Below are 25,038 nucleotides of genomic sequence, written 5' to 3' on the forward strand. Positions count from 1 at the left end.
CTCACATCTATTTCAAATTAGTCCTCTCATGTCCAGTCCACAAGCACAATCACTAGGTTTCAACCATCGGCCGCAGCTTCCGATCAAGTGACATCTTTAATTATCATCGATGCTTTGCTGCAGAAATTTGCATTTATTCATTCAAATAGTGCTCAGCGAGTAATGAGTTGAGCTTGTAGCCTATATTAGTTTTTTCTTAAAATTTTCTTCTGGTGAGGAAATGTTGACACCAGCATAACTCCATCGTCACAGTTAATTAAAGTTGTGGTGCGAATTCGTAATTTTTTGTTTTTGTTTTTCCCCTGCATCGTTTGGACAGGAGGATGAAAAGCATCCGATCGTATGAATTTCGCATAACCTGACCACTTCTCTCGTTTGAACAGTATATTTCGAAACACAATGTCTAACATTTGGAGTTTCTAACACATAACACGCGGTATTTCCACAGTAATGAATATATGTATGAAGTCACTTGTCCACTGCTCATGATCTAAATTTTTTAATTTCGCTTCATGCGATATACTGTGCCCTGAGGGATATCAGAACAAAGAATGCATCGAGTTTTTCAGAGATATTAATTTTCGGGGGTCTTGAGTGTGGACGTGAAACACTTCTTCTTATTTATAAACATTTTGGAGTTGTCTTCAAAGTAAAATTATGAAAGATTAAATCTTAAGGTCGATAACGAAGAAATGACACGGAAAATAAGACGGTGCTCTGTACCGACATTATTGCTGATTTTGTATCTGCTAAACTAGTTGATGTGCAACTTCAACAAGGGATATTAGCTGGGCCAGCAATAAAAGTTTTTCATTTTCAGTTTAGAACTTCCATCCACTATCATTCCAGCGTTTTTCTTTCACTCGCTAATTTTCATTTTTAGCCTTAGGTTGGCCCAAACCAGTTCGCTTTCCGTGCCTATTGCAGCACCCTAGCCAAGTTTAAATCTCATCCCCCTGAAAGATAGTGAAAATGGCGTTAGCGTTTACATTATTGAATGAGAGCAGACAATCTTATCTTTCGTGAAAGTTGATAGCAGTGACCTTTGCCTCCTTTTCTGCCAAATCAAAAATCTTCGCTCATTCCACACGCATAACAAAATCTCTCTATACATGTTATTATAACTGTTATCGCAGTCTCATTGTGTATGCTAGTATACTGTCGGTGAATACCTATGAAGATCATTGTTTACTTCGATTCCTTTGCAAGGAAGAATGGGAATTTTCCACGGTTTTTGTATTTATTTTTCAGTTGAGGTTGAGGAATGGATCGGATAGTGGTGGCGGTGGCAAACTGTCCCATTGAGAGCTAATTTTATTAAGTTTTCCATGCGACATAAATTTAAAGTGAGAGGATTCTTTCCATCCAGCTATATTCAGGGCGAAGCATGGAAGACTGACGGAATCGAATACGCACCAACGCACTTTTAATTAAGTAAACGTAACGCCTAACCAGAAACTGAAACACGGTCATTCCCATATCGTCCTTTTCCCCTGGGCCTCAATATATTGACGGTGAAATTGCCAGACCACACTTATCAGTTTACGGCGTCGCAGACTTCCTGCCATACCTAATTTTTCAAATGGAAAACCACTCAACGTCAATTCTTGAAAACTTCTCTAATTGGACGTATTTCTATCAAACGGAACTAAGCGCCAATTTGAGTTCCTTTTGAGGAATTTAGAATCCCGGATAGCGCGTTCTGTCAAACGGACCTAAGTGCCATAGAAAAGCATTGCGAGTGTAGGACGGAATAAGCCGGACGCCCGATTCCGCCGCCAATCCAAGCCCCCCTCTACCTTCCTCACCCCATGGCGCTTAGGTCCGTTTGATAGAAATACGTCCAATTTTTTTTCTCTGTGCGCAGAAAACTCTGAAAATGTTTTAAGGAATGATATTGATTTGTTCTCCTTTTAAAAAAATGAAATGTTAACGGATATTTTTAAAAACCAGAAACGAGGTACGTGGTCTGGTATTTTCACCGTCGATATAATACACCAACATTTAACTCTTCATCGGCAAGTGATCTGTATTTCATTCGCACTTTTATGCCCCAGCAGTGGACTCATCATCAGTCCATTCAGCCGGTATCTTCGTATCCATCCGAAAGTTCGATTTCGTTTCAGGTTTTTTTAAAGTCCGTCTTCGAAAATAGTTAAGATCTCCCAGTGCCTTTGAAAGCGCAAGAATACTCGTTTCGAATAATTTGTGCCTGACCCTCGGTGGTCCTATCGGAGTAGTGAAATCTATTTTGAGAAACTCCTCTGACAATATTGTCATCGATGAAAGACGTCCATCATGTATAATCAGTTCGGAGGGTTTACACCTTCTGCGGATTCAACTTCATTCGTCAGTTACAAGCGGTACTCGTCGCCCTCTCAGACCTCCGACTTTGATACTGAGTAAGTTTCCATTTTCAGATTTCCTTTCCTCGAACGAAAAAAATTATTTCCTAAACTCGTCGGCAATCTCATTGGGGTTGTCAGTTTTTAACCAGCTCATAATGGATTGAATTTCAAACTTTGAAACGTTCGTTTTCTTCAAAAACTTGAGCAAAACCTGGATCTTTTTCCAATGAAGCGCGCGTCGTTTTTTAGAAGTGAGTTTAACTCTCCTGAGTTTTTGTGCTGAGTTAATTTACCAACTTACTGCACTAAAATACTTAGGATCAAGTTATTTCTTTCCTCTTCTCGTATTTTTTGTTCTTTGCCGCCATTGCGTTTCTCTGAATGACAGTGTGGCCCCACACAGTAACAAGAAGTATAGATTGGACGTATTTCTGTCAAACGAAACTATGTGCATTATGACGTGAGCCCTGTTATGCACATACTCTTATGGGTCTCAGAGCTCATGTCTTGATGCTTATAGCTCCGTTTGGCAGAAATACGTCCGATTGAAGAAACGAAGCACAGCAATTGTTGAAGCGCACACAATTAAATTATTTCGAGCAAATATGATCCATCCAGGAAGAGAATGAGAGTAAATTGGTGGCCATAGATTCAAACGGTTCGATTATTAACGATAATGAGATGGAGCGGAGGGAGGGAACAGTTTGCGTTAATCCTGAATTCAAGTTCGTTTACATATTTGGCTCAAACTCATCGCACGTAGTCATTATTTGCCTCCGAACTCTTTTGCGTTTTAGTTGTGTTATTTGACCCGTTTTTTGGAAGGGTCCCTAATTTGTAACCGTGTGCTTCAATATAATTATTTTGTTTACAGCATGGCCGCGTTTTTTGACACGTTGTTTCCCTTTTCGAGAGAGAAATTGGCACGTAGCAATGAGTGTTCTGAGCGCTGAGAAACTTTCACCTCTTGTGGAATTTATTCTGTAATATTTGACGAATCAAAAAATCATTTTTACGTCAGGGTGTCCACAAGCCGTACAGTCGGAAGAATTTTGCGTTATGTTGGTATTTTTTTTTACCGGCAATTTGATTTCGCTGAGAAAAAGCTGTGTTTTACCGAAAAGTCGGGCTGTCTCTGAAGAAATTAGAGCATGATTAAGACCAACCAAGATCATTTTCGATTTGAGCAGTCAAAAATACATGCAGTCTTACAATGGCATGGTACCTGAGCATATTCCATGTTCGTGTCTACTAAAAAATATTGTCTGCCGCTGGCTTTACGTGTAAAAGGACCGAAAAAAAGCAAAATCTTACGCGACAGATCTGGCTATTTCCACCTTCTTTTTGCTGCTGAAGCCGAAAATGTTGTTAATTAGTATTTCTAGCTCTTACCAGTTTTGCGAAAAATTGAATAACAAGGAAAAAAGAAATTAAAACGAAATAAAAAAAAAATTCATTTATTTTAGCTTTGAAATCCTCCTTTTTTATTTTGAAAATTCTAATAAGTAGTACGTTTTGCAAAGAAAATGTAGATGGTTTATTTTTAGCAGCAATGCCCAGGGGAGGATAACCGCATTATCCGCGAGGGAAATCCCATTCCTCTACAAGAGAATGGGATATGTCAGTCGTACATGTTATTTTGACGGACAGAGTCATTTGACCGTAAGATACTTTGGTGTCAGAAGCAGCCAGGTGGCATAGAGAAAAAAGAAGGTTGTCGCATTTTTAGGACTCGTTTACCCCGTGAAGTAGGTATGTACAATATGGCGTCGATACTCCAGGAAAATCCGAAATTCGAAGTATTAAAAACAGATTTTAACGTCCATATTTTTGGCTTGAAGCATAGCTTTAGCTTATAGTTCAGCTTAAAACATAATGTCAAACACTTTATGTAGAATGACTTTCTTCCATGAAGTACACCATTTTCTAGAAAATTGATGATAAAAAGTGTCTGTACCTACCCTACCTACGTCATCGACGAAATCCAAGATGCCCGAAATGCGACTACCGCCCTTTTTTCCGCTCTATGGTCGCTCAATACCTTGGCGGGTCTGAGCATACGTAAACATTTGGCTGATAAATCCAAAAATGGGAAATTTTCTACGATCAGGGCCGGATTAAGGGGGTGGCCACATGGGCCGCGGCAAATCTAAGGGGCGGCAAAACTTTTCAATTTTTTGAAGTGTAGGTATAAAAAAAAATCGGATTTATAAAAACAAAATTACAAACGAGAAAAGGCGACAAAATCTCTTATTTCCTGAGAGTATAGTAATTTTCAATTTTGTCGTCTCTTAGTGATACAAGAGACAGCACCTTCAACAAGTCGAGCTAAGAGAGAGACCAAACACGCAATTCGGCCTGAAACGGCGCGACTTAGAGAGAAATGATAACGAGGACTTGAGTTGAAAAGGAGAAGCCCTCGCGCGGCGCGGCGATCGGCATGTAACACATATTAGCGCCTACAAGACTGCACGAATACTTCACGTATTGCAACAAACACAGTGCGGTCATTGTGGTCAGCGTGAAACGGATAGCGCCTACAAGAATGCATGAATACTTCACGCATTGCGCCAAACACAGTGCGGTCAGCGTGAAACGCATAGCGCCTACAAGACAGCGTGAATACTTCATGCATTGCGTCCAACACGGTGCGGTCTGCGCGGCGCGCGGCGGTAGTTAAAATCATTGAACCACATTAATGTTTGTTCTTTCATAATTTTTTCGTTCATTTCTTATGAATGGAAGGCCTTGTCCACACAGAGATAGGTTTACGGAACTTAACTTTCGCGCAATGTTTCGTGAACTTTTGCTAGTAGTGTTGACAGGGCTTTCCCAAAAAATGTGTTCAACACGAGTAAATGCGTCTTATGCACCCCTCCCCCGTTGGCACGTTCATTTGATGGTTTTTATCGAGTTTCAAACCGAATGTGAAGGGGGCGGCAAAATATAGGCGGCCCATGGGCGGCAAGTAGGTGAATCCGGCCCTGTCTACGATAGTTAATTTTTGTTTAATGTCTCCGTCAGCCATCTATATTTCAAAGAGGAGCTCATATTGCCCCTGTTGGTCCAATAATATCGAATGAATGTCTTCTTAGGGAATTGCAACAGTAAAATCGGTTGAAGGAACTTGGTCAACCCAATTTTACTGCTGAATAGAGCGCTGAAAAATTAGCCGAATCCTTTTGGCCACACGCGCCTTCATTTCTGCATAATACTTGGATTACATTTTGCAAAAAGGAACCAGCAGCATAGCCATGTTGCTAAGATTGTGCAATTCCAGCCTCAGCAATAAAACTACTATAATTTTGCAAATGCATGGAATCTACGTGGTAATTTTTGTCTTGAATGGCCTGTTGCATGCAAGAGATACAGCCGTGCGAATAGACTATTAGTGGTTAAATGACACGAAAATTACAATGCTCACATTAAAAAAGTCTGAAATACACTCTTTATTGCGCAATTTGCGTTGTCAGGAACGCGCTTTTTCAAATTTCCGCGTCTGGGGGCAGTTTCTAACGGAAACAATTAACGGCAACTCGCGGCTATTTCCGGTCAACTAAACTGACAACATAACCTAAAAATCGGAGCTCGTGATATCGTGAAATGAAATGTAGAAGGATTGCGTTGGATATTTAAAGTTGATCGATTTGGTTACCGCATAAAGCGTATATGGACCACTTTAAAGATCACGTTGGTTTGTAAACAAACTGAAGGAAAAATAACAACAACAACAACGACTCGACATCTTCCGGAAATCACCGAGCCCGCCGTTTGCTCGTTTCCGTGATTAGAAAACTGCCCCAGACGCGGGAAATTGAAAAGCGCGTTCCTAACACGCAAATTGCGCAGCAAGGAGTGTATTTCAGACTTTTTAATGTGACCATCGTATTTTCGTGTCATTTAACCGCTGAAAAGTCTATTCGCGCGACTGTATCTCTTGCATGCAACAGGCCCATTTACAGTTTTAAGCGTTTAAAATAGACATTTTTCAAAAACGATCAGGTTTTTCTTTCAGGACAAAAGAAGTTGCACAATTTCAGCAACATTGCGATGCTCTTGGTTCCTTTTTGCAAAATGCAATCCACTTAATGCACGGCAGTTTGGCGTGGGATTGAGGAGTCTTCAATCATGTTTGATACACAGTGCATTGTCGCAACGTTGGTTTATTTGCTCAACATCAGGTTCTAACCTAACGAGTGATTTCATCTCGTAAGTTCTTTCGATCCGCATTTGATAGTGATCGCAAACATACATTAAAGTGGCTTGAGCATCGATTATTTTTGTCAAATGAATTTCGTGTAAATTTTGAAATTATTGATCCGCGAAGTATAATTGTTATTTGCTTATTTTTACACTAAAAAATTCATGAAAAATTTTTAAGCCGTTTATAGCGAATGCAGCAATAATCGTGTATCAACAGATCAGTGAACGGTTTTAAAATGACCCCTTTGTAATGTAGCACCTACCTAGTAAAAAGAGAGCAAGGCAATTTTTATTTTCATATCAATGATGTGCAGTTGACAATATTTTAGTAAATTATTGTCTAAAATAATAATAATAATATCTTTTCTCGGAATAAGTTTTCGGCATTGACCAAAATTTTAAATCGCCGCTACATAGTTGTATTGAATTTTTTTTTTTTTTTTTTTTTTTTTTTTTTTTTTTTTTTTTTTTTACTGTTCCACTAATCTAAAATTTATTTGCCTTCGTGATGTCATTTCCATCCCATCATCGGAAATTCTATTCGATTCATCTGAAACGGCTGCGCCTCGTTCCATATTCGAGGTACCAGGTTTCATTCCGCCAGCTTAATTCCGTACTCAGTGTAAAATGGAAGCGGCCAATTTTCGGCCTTGTGAGGCAAGAAGCTGTAATTGTTTGTCGGTGAATTAAGTCATAATTACAGTAGCCCGGACTTGTCTTTTTCGCAGATGATTTTTCGTTCCATGATATGCACGCCTGACGCCTGCTTCAAATTGTCTCTCCACAGTGCTAAGTACCGGTGACATATCCATACAAATATAAGCATAAGCTAGCCAAGCCAAGTTGTGGTGGTTCATGTCTTGAAATTCTCCTTCACGCGTTCATAGCTTGTGCAAACCATTTGCTTTTTTTGGAGAATTTTTTGGCTTAACCATTTACTTTTGTATCATGGAACCAATGTTTTAAGTTGTGAGCTCACCCAAGTCTTTCCCTAAACTCGTCGTATCAAATTAAGTGGTAGCTCTGTTAATGACTGGTTCCTTAAGAATCTAAGTCAATTTTATGACCACAGAGAAATTATGGAGCCCCTCTTTAAGGGATTATTTTATGCCCAGGACGGGTCAAATTTGGATTATTAGGGGTCAAATTGAAGTGAAATGTTCCGGACTTGTCAATTATAATGCAATTGATTCGCAATTTGGTCGGAAACCCTGACTTTTTTTAGGATCGTGAGCCCCCCCCCTTTTACTTCTCTAGGGGGTTTCGGAGGGGAGGGGGGCTTGGGACAATAAAATTAAGATTCCTCGGGGTCGATTCCCTCTCAACCCCGCGGTCCCTGACTTTGTACGACCCATAACAACCGAGAAAAAAGCCTGGTACGGGTGGTCTGGAACACCCCGTAGTATAGATAATAGTGTAGATATTGAGTGTGGGAACGGTCGTTGTGTGCGTTGTTGCCAAACATAAAATATAGCTCCTCCCACCTCACCCTCCGTCTTACACCGTAAATCCAGTATCCAGTGATGGACTTTTCCACACTGTTAAGTATTCCATCATTTTGGTTTTTTTTTCCAATTATTACTTATAACTCAACTTAACTCATTTTCTATTTTTCCTCAAATTATCTAAATTTTCCGTTCTTGTTTTTTTTTACTATTTAAGTACCAAAAAAAATTGTTCCCCTATTTTGTAACGAACCCTGTTACTTAACTACATGCAGTGGTGTCAATGGTCATAGATGCTCAGGCACCGCTTTAAAATAAACTCGCACTACTACTAAAACTACCCTCTTCGCTTTCTTTCCTCTTTCCCTCCCCCCCAGACCCCCAGGAGGGGCCGCCCCCCGCCCCCTCCCTTTGTTTGCAAAACAAAATTCTCAACACGTTGTTACTATCCACCCATGCACTGCCGTGATAGCGAAGAGAGCAGCAAGTGTCACATTTTCGAAATTGACTTTCCTTCCAAATTCGTCTAAACTCTTCTAGATGAAATCTCTGAAATTGCTAAAACAGCGAACTTCATTTTAATTGTATAAAAACGAGACCTATGAAAGCCGTAAGTGCGCAAAAATTGAAGTAGCTGCAGGCAAGTAAGCAGTAAGTGACATGATTCCCTCGTAGAGCCAATGAAAACAGGGTTTTCAAGTAAATGAGATACGACTGATGCTCTCCATTGCTTATTCAGGTAAAGTGCCACCCTCTTTTGCGAATTTGTAACCTGAAAATGCGTTTGTCTTGTGTCCCAAAACGCAACCACAGAAGCATGCAGAAGATAGCACTTCCGGCTGTCTTGCCTAACGATAACCTAGCATGAAAATGAAAAATACCCTTTATATGTAATTTAAATAAAATCAGGCGATTTTCAATCATCTAAACGATTTCTAGGAGTCTTTCGGACGATTAGTGGTAATTTGAGAAAGGACGGAGGCTTCTTTGAATAAAATTTCCCGGTCAGAAGCTTCTGAACCCGTTTTCTCAAAACTTCATTCTTGCGCTTACTGCTTTCTTGGCTATCGCGGCAGAGTAGGTAGGTCAACCGTTGAATGTTGGAATCCCAAAAGTAAAAGCTTCCACCATTGCCAAGACACCAGTGGGCCGATTATTGAAATTGATCGCAAAGCGATAGACAAAGAAGACATTAGGGAGTATGGAGCTCTCCTATTGGTTGAAATAGGTGGTTCCTATAGACTAAGGGAGAAAATGATGGACTAACTATCGGGTCCCTCATGGGTTGCCGTTACTCACCTAGTCTATTACCTAACTTCTTTGTCCATTGCAACCATCCGCTTCCGTCAATAGGATCCCTCCATATCTCTTTTGTCTTCTTCGTCTATAGGTTCGTCTATCAATTTCAATAATCGGCCCGTTGGGAAGGGTCTCTTGTCTCTGAGCCAGTGGGTGAATCAGAGACAAGAGACCCTCCACTAGTAACTTGGCTATGGTGGAAGCTTTTACTTTCGGGACTTCAGCATTCTACTGTTGACTTACCTACATGGTTGATGTTCAACAACGTGTTGGCAGTTTCGTTTTGCAAACAAGCCGAAAATGGCCGACGTTTGGGAAAGTTGTTTGGCTCATGACGTCATCCGAAGCTCATCATCGACCATGTAGGTAAGTCAACAGCCGAAAATATGGTGATGACTGTTGCTCCCTAATAATTGTCCATAAGGAATTGTTGAAACCCCGAAAGTAAAAGCTTCCACCTGTCGCTAGGAGGCCAGTGGAGGGTCTCTTGTCTCTTGTCTCTGAGCCAGTGGTGAATCGAGGAAGCATGATTGGATAGTCGGACGTTGGATATGTCTCGCTGAAAGCTGTAAGGTGGATGAGGAGCAAGAACTCATGTGTCTGTTTGTGTTTCAGGAGCTCGGAGCGGAGGAAAGAGAAATCGCGGGACGCGGCGCGATGCCGACGGAGCCGCGAGACGGAGATATTCACGGAGCTGGCGTCGCTGTTGCCCCTGCCGCGCTCGGCCCTGGACCAGCTGGACAAGGCCTCCGTCATGAGACTGGTCATCTCCTTCCTCCGAGTCCGCAACGTTCTCCAGTCGGGTAAGTCCCCAAACCAGCCCATTCCAACGTCATTTTCAACACTTGTTCTACGTCTGAGTAGAACCATTCGCCAAGAAACAAAAATTGCAAAATCCGGAGAAACAAAAACAGGATTAGGCGAAGGAAGAAAGTACCGCAATCGACACAGCGGGCCGATTATTGAAATTGATCGACAAAGCTATAGACAAAGGAGACAAAAGAGATATGGAGATATCCTATTATGGTGGAAGCGGGCGGTTGCTATGGATAAAGGAGGCAGGTAACAGACTAACTAACGGCAACCCACGAGAAACCCGACATTAGTCTATCATTTTCTCCCTTTGTCGATAGGAACCACCCATTTCAACCAATAGGATCACTCCATACTCCTTTGTCTTCTTTGTCTATAGCTTTGTCCATCAATTTCAATTATCAGTCCGCGGGAGTCGATTTCAGTTCTACCGTGCTAAGGGGAAACGCCGTATGAGCATTCAGGCGTTGCCATATTTCCTTCTATAAGAAACGAATTTACTGGAAAAATCCTGAACACTTTCCCTTCAATTTTTCAGAGAATTTTGTTTGCAATTTAATCTAAAATTCGGAACTTTGCATTTTACATTTACGTTGCATGTAGGATACCTGCATATTTTAGGGAAAAATATGCAAGACTTTCTTCAGAAATACACGTTTTATTCAGGGAAATTTGGCAACTCTCGAATGGTCATACGGCGTTCATCCTTAGCACGGCAGAGTTCCTAGTATTCTCTGGATGGATGAGTGGACCTTGAGGACATTGGGATGAATGAGGGTGTATCGATGGAGCTAAGATTTTATTTAGAATAATCCGTGGAATATGTATATCGATGGAGTTTCCGACTAGTGCCTACACTCACGAGCAAAGATGAAAAATTTCATGAAATTTTTTTGAAATTTTTCGGGATGCATTCAGAAGGCCAAAAAACGCCTATAAAGACAGTGACTCTCGATTTTGACGTTGTTCACCTCAAGCCTAAAACATTCACGCGTTGCAAATGTTTTTCGTTAGGTTTAGAGGTTAGGTTGGGGCTTTTTTCTCTAAACTTCTCTTTGCACCCCCCTTCGTGCATAGCACCTCGGTAGGGTAATATAATGACGCATCAACACTCAACAGGTAGACCATCTGAAACGTTTCCGAATCTCCGAAGGTCTAATTAGTAATTCCGAAAAAATTAATAAATTTCAAATTTTGTGAAATTTATTCGAGCATTTTGAAATTTCTCGCGAAATTTCACTTTCCATCCTGCTCACGAGGAAGGTGCGGGGGTTTTTTGCGGGATTTCCTAAAATTTTGATTTGAAGAAATTATCCATTGTTCGTAGCCTCATTCTGTGTGTTGAACGTTGGATAAGTTGTTTGATGCGACGTCCTTATACCACAAATTGTGTACTGGTATTTTCTGTCAGATTATAAATGAAAAATTAAAAGAAAGAAATAATAATAATAAAAAAATTAAAAAAGTCAAAATTCTTGGCCATAGAGATTACCATCTAAAGTTATAGTTCCATCTTTCCTTATATTTCTTACGTCAGGCAAGAAACAGACCATGGCCACATCCTTGCTCCTCTGAAAGTCCTCGCTTTGTTGCAAACCCCTAGTAAGGACTGTTAGCAGGTTTTCGCAGAATACTCATTGTGTGTGACATCAAAATATTAGAACAGCAACCAAAAAAAACATGATTTATCATCCATCTTGACAATAAAAGTTATAAAAAACCATACTCTAATGCCAGGGAACAGTCTGACATCGTAAAGAATCCGTTTATTATGTCTATCGACCATGCGAAAGTTCATGTGACAAGATTTATGATCAAGTTGTCATGCGAGTCATGTACGTATGTAAATGAAAATTAAGTAGTGTGAGTGGAATAAGGAAGTTTCGCATCAATCTTCTCAACAAAAAAATACTCCTTTGCTCTAGAATTTTTTCTCTTTTCCTGATATTAATTAAAACTGGAGTCCGTAATGAAATTTAATTTTGAAGGAGGGCATCTTTTACTTTTCACATAGGAAAATACGTTTCACAAGAGCAGCCTTCCACTACCCGTTTTGGAATGGAAATCATCCGAGAATATCTCGTAAAACTTCCTAGGTTCCTCGGTTAACAAAGAAAAATCATTATGAACAAAACAACGCGACATTTAAACTAGCCGAGATGTCATCCGAAAGATAAACTCTTCGTTTGAATTATGCGCGGAAAGCGAAACAATGGAAGAATATTCGAAGTTGGGTTTGGACTCAAAATGCAACTATATCAACTTCGCGGTGGGCCGGGTTGCATACACTCGATTTTGCGGGCGATATCTGATTGTAAGATCTGCCAACTGCTTTCGCGCTAGGATACGGGTGCAAATAGCGTTTTCCTCGAGAATGACGTCTATTTGGTCAACTATTTGGATGCTCCTGTCGCCTGTCCCACGGATTTGTAACGCGATATTTACGAGCTGAGTTGTTTTTCAAAAGACAAACTCGGCATATGAATAATGCCACGAGCGTAAAACAATGGATGATTATACAAAGTTGGGTTTGACACGGCATACAGATATTTTAACCTCGCGGTAGGCCGGGTTGCATACGCTCGAGGAAACCTCTGATCGCACATGTGTCTAAAAACGTGAGCTGTAATGCCGTGATAAGGACAAACGCCGTTTGAACATTCGAGGGTTGCCAAATTTCCCTTGATAAAACATGCTTTTTCGACGACATTCATGCACATTTTTCCTTGAAATTTTCAGATATTTTAGATTAAATTGCGCAAAAAATTGTCCGAACATTTTGGAAGAAAATATTCAAAAATTTACCAGTAAACTCGGTTTTTAGTGAAGGAAATCTGGCAGCGTCTAAAGGCTCATACGGCGTTTTTCCTTAGCATGGCAATGTACATCGCGAGCGCGCAGGTCGTGGGCATGCAGATCTCAAATTTCGCCCGAAAAACGTAGAGTATGCAACCCGGCCGACCGCGGAGTTAAAATAGTCGCATGTTGGGTCCGAACCCAACTTCGTGTATTCCCATTGTCCCTCGCGTTGTTTTGAGTTGAAATAGCAGTTCGTTATCTATCGCGGTAAGAAAAAGGCTCTGAATTTATCGAAATGCTAACTATAAACATTCTTATTGTTAGTTCATTCACCTGAACCACGAACTGATAAATGTGCACGTGGCATAATGCAAGGTTATCCGTGATTAATTTCATCAGTGCGGACGCGCTTATAGTAGGGGGGAGGGGGCGCTCCCTCTCTCGGGAAATACGATGAGGGGATTCGGGTGCACCGAGAATCGAGCTCGACTCCAAATTTCACGACTTGAAAAAGTCGTTAATCCCGCCGGCCTTTGAGAGTTGCCGAATGTGACAGGTCTTGTCCGGTGCTTGCACGCTTATTCTTGCAATTGCGTGTCAAAATTTAATTGCGCTAAGCTTAATTTTCCACAATTTTTCGGGCTGTAATCAAAAATTTAAATAGAGGGCTTCGTGATGTACACAAATCCATGTTGAGTAGCGTCAGCTACTCAATACTATGGCGTTACTATTGTAGTCAAAAGAGGGCTCACACTTTTAGCACTGGGATTTTAATGTTGGAAGGAAACATTCCAAGATTCACGGAGATAGTAAGTATCTAGTCTTGTATGAATGCAGATCTGTAGCGTGACGTGTTTTGCGATGGATCGATTGCTCTACCATTCAAACCTATGGAAAAGGATCGATAAACAGGGTGTTCGCAATGAACACCTTAATAATCGATGGTTTACCTCGGCTTCAAATGGAGAAATATCGATAATCGATCATTCACGCTTCGCATTGATTGCAGCTGTGCAAGGTCTACCTTTTTAAGAGTAGTCCACTTTTTTTTTCTTTCTTTAAACAAGTCAGGGCAAAGTCAGGGCATTTCGCCCAAAATTTACCACCTAGGTAGTTAAGGTTTTTTTTAAGATGAGCTTTTTTTTGTCAAGAAATTTTGATATTTTAGTTCATGTTTCACGTTGAGGAGGAAAACGAAGAAGAGGAAATGCGTGGAAGTTTATCAATACTTAGCTAACAAGTAAAAGAGACCATTTTGGTGCCAGATGCTAGTGCCTCATTTTTGCGTCCCGTGACGGACCTGCGCACATTTGATCAAAATTAATCGATAATTACTCGATTTGATCGATACTTAATCGGTTTGATCCATAATTGAAAATCTGTATCTCAGACCACCGTGCCACCGCCAGGAAGGACGAACGAAAGTAACTTGGTAGAGAGAGTATCGCCAATTCGCCATGTGGCTACCGCTTTTGATTGGCTTGCACATCTTGAGCTGCACGGAGCTCCTAGGACCCAAAAATACAGCGGCCGCTGAAAGTAAACGTAAATACAAAATGACTTAAAATGTAGTTTTCTTTGCGTTTCGGACCGGGGGTTTTGCTCAAATGTATTATTACGACGTTTTTACATAGTTTTACAGCAAATCGTGTTCTATTTTCGAGAAAAATAATTTTGGATATCGTGAGATTGGCACCGAGTGCGGCTGGTGATAACCGTCAAAAGTTGACAGTGACTCCCCTTCACCATAAAAAATTGAAACAAAGCGCCGTCATTCTTGGGTTTCAAGGCCTCCATGGAAAGTCAGGGTTGCTGACGGTCTGGAACATCGGGAATCAGGGAAAGTCAGTTAATCTCGGACACATCTACCGATCGCCAAAACATATCACTGATCTTTGAACTGTTTACTTTTTGCTGGTCATATTGAAGGCTTTCCATCTTTCAACTAGTTCTTGAGAGTGTGATTTTTTCCATAATTTGATTTCTAGGCAAGGAAAATTTGTCCAAAGTTTAGTAAAAGTCATCATATTTAACACTCATAAGAAAGTGGACATTTTGTCAGACGGTCAGAAAAAGTCAGGGAATTGGAAAATTCCAGAGTCAGGAAAAAACAAAAATAATCAAGGGACGTGAAAATGAAGAAATTATGGGAACCCTGAAAGTGAAGGGGCGCCATGTCCAGTCTCTATCAAGTTACTCTAAGACGTAGGAACATTAGAGTAGTGGCGTGGCGTGAATCGCGATGTATCGATTGTCATGCCATTTGAACCTACGGGAAAGGGTCGATAAAGAGGATGTTCGCAACGAACACCTCAATAATCGATTCTTTACCGTAGGTTTAAATTACATAACAATCGATGTATCGCAATTCACGCCCCGCAACTGCATGAGAGCACTCGGGAGAGGACCGCGGAACCGCGGGGACAAGAAGATTTGAGTTGAGGTAGGCCAAGGAACGGGAAATGACGTGCGGCGGCGTGTCATGTGGCGACTCGGTTGCGTTTGGCTGTTCTGCGTGGCCCGTGGGGCGCGCGCGCGGGGTGGGGGAGGGCGGCCCGCTGATCCGCTAACTAGAGATTTCGCGAACTTGTAATGCACATCCATGTAAAATCGCCCCGATGTGGGTCAAGTCGGTGCGACCGTCGAGTGCTTTGCCTCATGCCGCACAGTAGAGCGAGCTAACCAGAGACAAGAGACCCTCCACTCGTGTCTCGGCTATTGTGGAAGCAATTACCTTCGGGCTTACACAATGGAGATGTTGCATGTGTGAGGGATTTGCGATTTGACTGTTGTTTCGTTTGTAAAAGTTCGCGAGAAACACGATATTGCCACTGGTTTTCTCTGAAATCAACTCCCAAGCTCAAAAAAAGCTCTCAAGTTGAGGCCAAAATGGAGGGGATATCCCGCCCTACCCCGAGAGTCCACCTCTACATCAAGACAAACTCTCCATGCATGCTGTCATTTCGATACGTTCCACTGCCGCAACGAAATGCGTCAACTTGAGGCAAAACTCTACAACAAACGAAAATAGACTCGTGGATTCTGTCGAAATGGAGATGTTGCATGTGTGAGATTTTTCCGATTTGACCATTGATTCTTATGTAAAAGTTTGCGAGAAACACGATGGTGCCACTGGTTTTCTCTGAAATCATCTCCCAAGCTCAAAAAAGTTCTCAAAGTGATGCCAAAATGGAGGGGATATACCGCCCTACCCTGAGAGTCCACCCCTACATCAAGACAAACTCTCCATGCAAAGATGGGGAGCAAATACATTGACAGGGTTGCCGTGTCTTCACTTGTGGAGTCCCCAAAAAAAGTGGCAGCCCTGTCAATGTATTTGCTCCCTATCTTTGCATGGAGAGTTTGTTCTGATGTAGACGTGGACTCTCAGGGTAGCGTGGGATATCCCATCCATTTTGGCCTCACTTGAGAGCTTTTTTTGAGCTTGGGAGTTGATTTCAGAGAAAACCAGTGGCACCATCGTGTTTCTCGCGAACTTTTACATAAGAAACAACAGTCAAATCGCAAATCCCTCACACATGCAACATCTCCATTAGCTGTTGACTTACCTACATGATTGATAGTTTGGGAAACTTGTTTGGCTCATGACGTCACCCGAAGCTCATCATCCACCATGTAGGTAGGTCAATAGCCGAAGAAAGAGTGATGACTGTTGTTCCCTTATCTGAGGAAATCTTCCTTATCGTCCATGAGGAAGTGTCGAATCCCCGAAAGTAAGAGCTTCCACCTGTCGCTAGGAGGCCAGTGGAGGGTCCCGGTCCTTGTCTCTGGAGCTACTAGAAGAGGCCGGACATCAAATTTTTGGCTCAGATTTCGAATTTTGATGTTTATCTCGTCTCAAATTCAATTTCTAAGGGTGTTTCTGAAGGTAAATCTCACAAAAAAACCGATGAAACTACTCTCAAACTTCTTCAGCGGAGTTAAAAGCGTTTAAAGTTGCCAGATATCGTCCGACTTGTACTATTGACTCGGTCCGGTGTGTGCCGGTGCCCGTCGCGTCGCTCGTCACTTGAAGCGTCATCACGCGTCACGTCACGTCGAGGTCGCGACCCCCTCGTCGTGTCACTAGTTGCGATTAGAGTCGGCGAAAAACAGTTCAGCTCCTGCGCTGCGCAGCGTTCGGCGGCGTAACGCGGCGCCGATTATGCCTAAAGTATAGACGAATTTAGTGTGACGTCACATCTCGTTATAATTTCGATACCTCGAAAGTCGAAACGTGTCCCAACAAATGAACATGGAGGAATCTGCGGGATATAGGTAGGGGGGTAGGGGAATTCGCTCGATGACTGTCTATGATATTACGAGTTTATTTTACAATCAATTCTTGTGATTGTGATCTCAAACGTTTTGGTAAATGAGTAGCTTTCATAATTTTAAAGTCCCATGGATTAATTGTTTGGTTTCAGGCTAGTTTTAGCATTATTTCGTCAATTGTTCATTTTGGAGGTTATGTTTGTTTGTTGGGGCACATTTCGACTTTCGAGATATCGAACCACCAATATCGCTCCGTGACGTCACCACTAAAATCGTCTATTAACTATTCAAGAGTACGCCCCTTGTGCGCCTCTGAGCAGGGCCGGATGAGCGCTCCGGGGCCCGGGATACTGGCGGGTAAAAGGGCCCACACATTGCGGGTTGCATACTTTGTAAGGCCGTTCACGTTTCCAGCACGGAAAAAATTAAATTGCTGATTCAACAATTCAGTTGCTAAAAAGGGTGACTGCAATATATGTTTCAATGTAGATTTTACAACACAAAAATGCTACTTTAACCACCCCTGTGGTTAAATTAGCTTACAATGGCGGTTAAAGTAGCATTTTTTTCGTTGTAAAATCTACGTTGAAACGTTGCAGTCACTTGTTTTAGCAATTGGATTGTTAAATCAGCAATTGAATTTTTGCCGTGAAGAAAACGGAGGGCTCCAGATCGATGCCCACACTTTGGTCCCGAGATAAAAAAAATGCTGATGTAGGAGCTTTGGGGCCAGTGTTCGAAACTCACCTTTAGGTTTTAGGAGCCACAAGGCGCACCAAGCCCGATTTTTAGGCGCCATTGAAGCTTTTTTAGGGGCCAAATTGTCTTCTTGCCTATATATTACGGCGCATTTAGTGAAAAGTTAGACGCAAGATGTTTTAGATGTCACAGAACTAGTAAGTAGCTGTAACTTGGGGAAGACATAAGTACCAAGGATGAAATCGTGAAGAATAGAAAAAGCTTTCTTTTGTAGTGCTGAAAATTTCGATTTATCACATAATATGAAAATTCATATCTTTAGGGGGCAATTTATAGGGGCCACGTTGGCGCAGAGCCTTCATTTTTTAGGCACCATGGCCGATTTTTCAGGCACGTTGGCGCCTGTGAGTTTCGAACACTGCTTGGGGCCCCGGTAAAAAGAGTTGTGGCCCTTAAGGGGCCGCACAAGTCATAATTCCTGAAGTCCATGAACATTCAATTCAAGTCTCGGGTTCTCGAAAATTCCGATTTTGGAGGGAAATCCCAATCCACCAAAACACAAGTGACGAGACAGGTTTTTATCAACCAGTGTGTTTATGCTTACATTTTCCTTGCGTATGGTGAAGACCGTGGTACCGTGGTGCTCCCTCACGATTTGCGCGCGGAAGCGTCAGCCATGTTGAATATTGTGTAGCATCCTTGTGCGCAAGGATTGGATGGAACGACTCCTCTTCAGAAATGTTCACCTGTGCTGCGGTATCGTGTTTGAAGCGGGAAGCGTAAAATACGCATATTTTTTACGTAGATTGTGAAGGTAGGAGTGCATTTCGGACTTTGCTGGTGCGCTTATCGTGATTTTTGAGCCAGTTTCTCCAAGAAAAAACTCCTCCTTTTGCTCTTACTGAAGTTTGCAATAGGTCCATTCCGATTACATTCTAATCAAGTTTGTGCCCTTTTGCTAAAAGTGCGATTCAATTTTTGCTCTCTCAAGATACTGTAGACAAGGGAAACTCAATAAAGACTCATGGCTTAAGTAGACGCATGTACGGAGTTAATAACTAATTTTATCACAGATAAATATGTATCTGCACGTAATCAAATGGTCACTGTTCAGTTGCCAGAGGAAGTGGGATCGGGGGGTATCATCCCCCTAAGTTTTTGATATCATAATTTAAAAATCAATTTTGGGTTGAGTCAATGAAAATCAATTTTGGGTTGAGTCAATGAAAATCAATTTTGGGTTGAGTCAATGAAAATCTATTTTTCGTCGGTGAGTTGCTCAGCAGGGAATAGAGTCAATGTGACATAAAATGCCTCGCAAACAATTCCCGACCAGCCAATAAATCGCCTACTTCTGGCGGAAAATGTGACAGTTTAATCGGAAAGAATTTTAATACGCTTGAAGAGGATGAACATTCTTGGCTAATAATGTGATTTTCTTAGGAAGCAGAGATCATGGTTCATTAGCATCGTTTATTTTTCTAAACATTCGTAGAGCGCGACAACTGAAAGAATTCCGTATTTTTATTCAAGACTCCGGGTGAAAATGAATGGACGAAAGCCATGAGTCGAAAATTGAGTGTAAATAATCTTTTATCTATTATTTATTCCCCAGTGCGCGGGCTGCATTTCATTTACGTTTCTTTTAAAAAATGACCCAAAACATTTTTTTTGAAAACAGTTGCCATTTGCAGCTACAAATAAATGTTACAACGACTCATACGTCATAACAACTCCTTAATGGGGTATATAGAAAAGAAGAAAAAGTGTGATTAGTGCGGTGTTGAAATGGTACAGATAATCAGAAATTATTTTCTATCAGTCTTATCTCAACTATTAGCGCTGCGTCCGGATTTATTAGGCTAGATCAAAGTTTGTGACCTGATAGTAACCTGTTTGTGTCTAGAGTGATTTTATTTCTAAATTGAGCACTTGGCCGGAGGCACAGGCGTGAAGTTTCGTAACATCTACGAGGATGTCAGAGTCAGATATACAAAGCTGAGCAGGAAGGAGCCAACTCATCTCAAGTTTAAAGGGAGGAAGAGGGATTCGCATTTTTACTCCTACCCCTCGTTCAATTCAGTTGATCTATTTGAATCCTAATTTTCATGAACCAAAGTTTATTTTGAAAATTATCTTTGTGTGGATCAGTCTCTGAGAACGAAACCATCGTAGATCATCTCTCATTTTGATTCCAAATCGCGCAAGTACAAAATCAGTACGATTCTCCATTAAGCCATAGGGCTCTAAACTTGATTTCTATATATCATATTTCGTCTGTTTTTGTCGACAAAAGAATAAAGCACACTACACAATTACAGTATCAACTCAACATTTTTGAGACGCGGTAGCCCTTCTTTCGGAAAATGCAGTATTTTAAGGAACGGTTCAGCAGCGGTTAGATTTACATAATACACGTGTCCTTACGTGTATTACGTAATAAGTCTAATGGTTTGTCGCAGGCAAAGAGTCAAATTGGGCATTTCTTCAAATGCTTAGGCTAATAGTCAAATAATCTTACTTGGATTAACTTTTCTGGTTCGTATCCTAATTTCAGACAGAATAATTATTTGCTTACAAAGGAAATAATTCTTGGTACAAATGTGCGTAATACAACCGTATCAGTTATGTTCTCTAGCCCTTGAACTAACATTTGTCTCAATTTTTCCTGCGTGTCATGAATGACAGAATTTTTCAAATTTTGAAATTTAAATCATACAAGGAGCATTTGGAGAAGAATGTGAAAGGAAAAGCCGTAAAGAGGGTTATTCAAAATCGGCGATTTTACCCTACGCTTGGATTTTGCCCGGAGTTGGATATGTTGTTCCCTATCACAAGACACGCCTTTTTCCGGCATTGGCAAGTTCACCCGAAATTTTTCCCGCGCGCTACAGCGTTGCCAAGTTGAAAACAGGCAAATTCCGTAAGTGGCATCAAAATTGAGCTATGAAGTTGCGGTTTTAACGAAAATTCTCTAAAAATTACGCACTTTTAGGATATGACCATGTTTTTAATGTCGCATTAATTTTAACATGCATTATTGCCAAATTTCCGATTTTTAAATTCGACAAATGCTACATATTCGCAAATACCCAAAAAAGCTATCTTCAAATTTGAATAAAAAGTTGTCTAATCGATAGTTCGTTCGATTCCGCATCCATCGATATATTATAGCTCGCTGGGAAACTTTTGGTTCGCGAGATATCATCATTTTTGTGAACAGCTTTATGGAGCGACGACGCTTTTTGAGTCCGGGCGGATAGAAATTTTAGCCTCCAAAAACACCGGGTAGCATTAATTCCATGGTTTCCTATGTAATTTTTGGCGCTGAATCCGAATTTGACCATTTCATAAAAAAATTGTCACCAAGATGTTGCCAAATTTGGCAAAAATTGCTTAAAATCGGCCTTTTTGGCGGATTGTAGCCTGTGACTTGCCAGGAGTTGATCAGACGACAAAATTGGTTATTTCCACAGTTAAAACTCGTTAAACTATCTACAAGCTGAGTCAAATTCTTTCTGCTCACGGTAAAATTAAACGCGCGACAAGCAGCAAACTGAAAAAAAGACACCAAAATTGGCGCTTTTTGCGGTTTTTGTCGTAAGTTTCTTGTTTTCCGATTAAGAGAATGTTTCTTGACTATACTAATGAACAACATGAGCAGAATTTAATAAAATTGAACAATAAAATAAGATCGAACATAGTCCAATGTTGCCAAGCTTAAACAAAATACTTTAATTTTCGCTGGTTTTTTCGATATTATTGTCCTATATTCTTTGTTCACCTCTTATTTTTAAATTTTATAAATGTATCTCTCTTGCAAAATAATACACTTCTGTAGAATAATTTAATTTTCAACTTAGATATATACTAATAACTAGGGTATTTAGTTCAGAGAGGAAAAATTCATAAAATAGTGAGTTTTATCGAATCGTGTCAATAAACCACATTTTGAAACAATAATGGAAAATTTTCTGTTAAAAATTAATGAATAAAATGTACTCCTCAGACAGACTTCATTAAAACAAGACAAGACGCATTGCAATATTGCCAAAATTACGTACAAATCGTTGAATTTTGGCGGTATTTGACCGTTATTATTCATTACCCTATATTTAGAATACAATTTTATTTTATAATTCTGAGATAATGGAGTTTAATAGAAAAAAGTAACGACACCAAACTGAAGAAGACGCCCAGGAAAGGACAATAAGGGGCTTAAAAAGGAACAAGGGCGCTCTAAATTACTGAGGACCTGTGGGTGGACAAGGGACTATGGCGGTTAGGCGTCGCGGGGCCCGAGAGACCGCTGTTAAAGCGGCTCTTTATCTATATATGTAACAATACAATAGTTTGTCGTTACACTCGGCGTAATTAGGATTTTCCTAAGAAACATTCTCTTAATCGGAAAACAAGAAACTTACGACAAAAACCGCAAAAAGCGCCAATTTTGGTGTCTTTTTTTCAGTTTGCTGCTTGTCGCGCGTTTAATTTTACCGTGAGCAGAAAGAATTTGACTCAGCTTGTAGATAGTTTAACGAGTTTTAACTGTGGAAATAACCAATTTTGTCGTCTGATCAACTCCTGGCAAGTCACAGGCTACAATCCGCCAAAAAGGCCGATTTTAAGCAATTTTTGCCAAATTTGGCAACATCTTGGTGACAATTTTTTTATGAAATGGTCAAATTCGGATTCAGCGCCAAAAATTACATAGGAAACCATGGAATTAATGCTACCCGGTGTTTTTGGAGGCTAAAATTTCTATCCGCCCGGACTCAAAAAGCGTCGTCGCTCCATAAAGCTGTTCACAAAAATGATGATATCTCGCGAACCAAAAGTTTCCCAGCGAGCTATAATATATCGATGGATGCGGAATCGAACGAACTATCGATTAGACAACTTTTTATTCAAATTTGAAGATAGCTTTTTTGGGTATTTGCGAATATGTAGCATTTGTCGAATTTAAAAATCGGAAATTTGGCAATAATGCATGTTAAAATTAATGCGACATTAAAAACATGGTCATATCCTAAAAGTGCGTAATTTTTAGAGAATTTTCGTTAAAACCGCAACTTCATAGCTCAATTTTGATGCCACTTACGGAATTTGCCTGTTTTCAACTTGGCAACGCTGTAGCGCGCGGGAAAAATTTCGGGTGAACTTGCCAATGCCGGAAAAAGGCGTGTCTTGTGATAGGGAACAACATATCCAACTCCGGGCAAAATCCAAGCGTAGGGTAAAATCGCCGATTTTGAATAACCCTCTTTGATGGATTCCTACTTTCAAAACATCCAAAACTAGTGAAGCCTTCGTAAAAAAGTACTACATTTTTTAAATTGTTATAATTTGACTGTGTGCCTCTAATCAGGCATTTTTTCAAATGCCTGATTTTACTATTTGCCTGCGACGCGTGTTTAAAGGTTTACAGTAGATCAGCGCGTGGACCATAACCAAGATGTCCGCAAACCAGGCGACTGATGGTCGAATTGAACTTTCATTAAGATCGTATATGAAACGAGATGGATCGATAAATAAAAATAAAAGATAAGGCTTTATCGATCAAGGTCTCTCGGTAAGCGCACTATTAATAGAGCCTCGATAGTTAACTGTAGAATTTAAATCAATTTATCCGTCGAATGGCTCGAGCCACTCATCCAACATTTTTTGAGCGCTTAAAATCTAACAGATCTCCTCTAATTTCTCGGAGTGAAGACAAATAATTATTGGTGACTGATGGATCAGCGCTTAATGAATCTTGCAACGTCCTGAAAAGTAGACGAAGCTAGAGATATAGTCAAATGAACCGCGTTTAGCAGAAAGAAACCCAGCCACATCAACTATTGCCAAAAACTGGGCTTGTTAAATTTTTACAAGAGAAAGTCTGTGCGGCTCCTTTGAAAATTTCAAGGGATTTGCTTCGTACTAAGCAGAAAATTCACTGAAATTTGCCCAAAAATCCGCACAACCGTTTTCATGTAAAAAATTAACCTGCCAAATTAAATTCGGCAGTAGGTGATTTGGCGTTTCCTTTCTGCTTGACGCGGTCCAAAAGTGCATCTGCCTCATTGTTTTCATACCTATCCCAATGCAAAAGCTTCAATTGATCTAGCCTGTGTAATTGATGACTTTCTAATAAATGCAAAGATTCAGATGGTTCTGATTGGCCTATCTTTATTTCACATTGCCCAGCTCCGTCTCACGTTGCATTCATAGAGCGTTGGAGAACACAACGCCTTGACCTTGACCTTTTTAGTTTTTCTCCAAGTCATAAAAAATGCACGATTTTCAAACTAAATATTTGAAAAAACATGTGAGAGGAAAGTAGGTGTGATGTAGTCAGACTGATTTTGGTTGTGCGATTTTTGATAGTTGGCAACACGGGTTTTACTCCATTTAAAAGTATCTAAAATAATCGATTCTCGATAAAGCAGCCTACCGGTAAAATCGATATTTTCAATGGATTTAAATGGAGGAAACACAGCGTTGCCAACTTTCAAGAATCACCACTGGTTGTATCTGTCTAATCATGACATTCTCCGCTGTCACTCCTCTCCCGCATGTGTGTTGCGACCGATCTATTGTAAACAGTCAGTCCTCAATTCCCCTCAAGATTGGAAAAAAGGTAAAAAAATGGGTGGAAAGAAAAACCGACTGAGATTATCAAACAACCGGCCAATCAGTCGAAAATGCTCAAGTTTCATGCTTTTGACGCGTGGTATAGTTTATTACGATATATTGACAGTGAGCACTGCTTCCGCACTGGTGTGATAAATCTTTAACGTGTGTTCAGCTTTGCAGCTTTGTCATGAGTTTTACGTGGGAGCGATTCAACGTCTCTTTTGTCAAATTATAATAGTACTGAGGTGAGGTCGATTCGTAGTCAGATCATTTAGACCGAAATAAGCCAAAAAGAATCAAATCTCACCAAAAAAAAAAAAGAAAAAAAAAGAGAGACAGAAGTGGTTCTGAGCTTAAACAGCCGTACATTTTCTCCTGTTAAAAATTCCAAGTTGAGGAAAAAATACTGTGCTATGTGAAAATAGGCGTTGAACTCAACCAGTGATATTAAGTCGTAGGCCTAGTCTCCACGGGCTGATTTCAGGAGCTTTGTCGCAGCGTCGAATCGCGCAGAAAAAAGCTCCGGCGGGTTATCGCCG

At 40.6% G+C, this 25,038-nt stretch overlaps 1 protein-coding gene across 1 annotated transcript in view; it reads left to right on the plus strand.

The window, feature by feature from the left end:
- Positions 1–25,038, plus strand: part of sima (HIF-1 transcription factor component sima) — a 163,990-nt gene that overhangs the window by 15,817 nt on the left and 123,135 nt on the right. Inside the window, 2 exon segments of the mRNA XM_019061382.2 lie at positions 2,127–2,402; positions 9,911–10,098. Coding sequence (XP_018916927.2) covers positions 2,299–2,402; positions 9,911–10,098 — 292 coding nt within the window. The 5' untranslated portion in view covers positions 2,127–2,298.

This window comes from Bemisia tabaci, chromosome 1 (assembly GCF_918797505.1).
Source record: "Bemisia tabaci chromosome 1, PGI_BMITA_v3".
Taxonomy (NCBI): Eukaryota; Metazoa; Arthropoda; class Insecta; order Hemiptera; family Aleyrodidae; genus Bemisia; species Bemisia tabaci.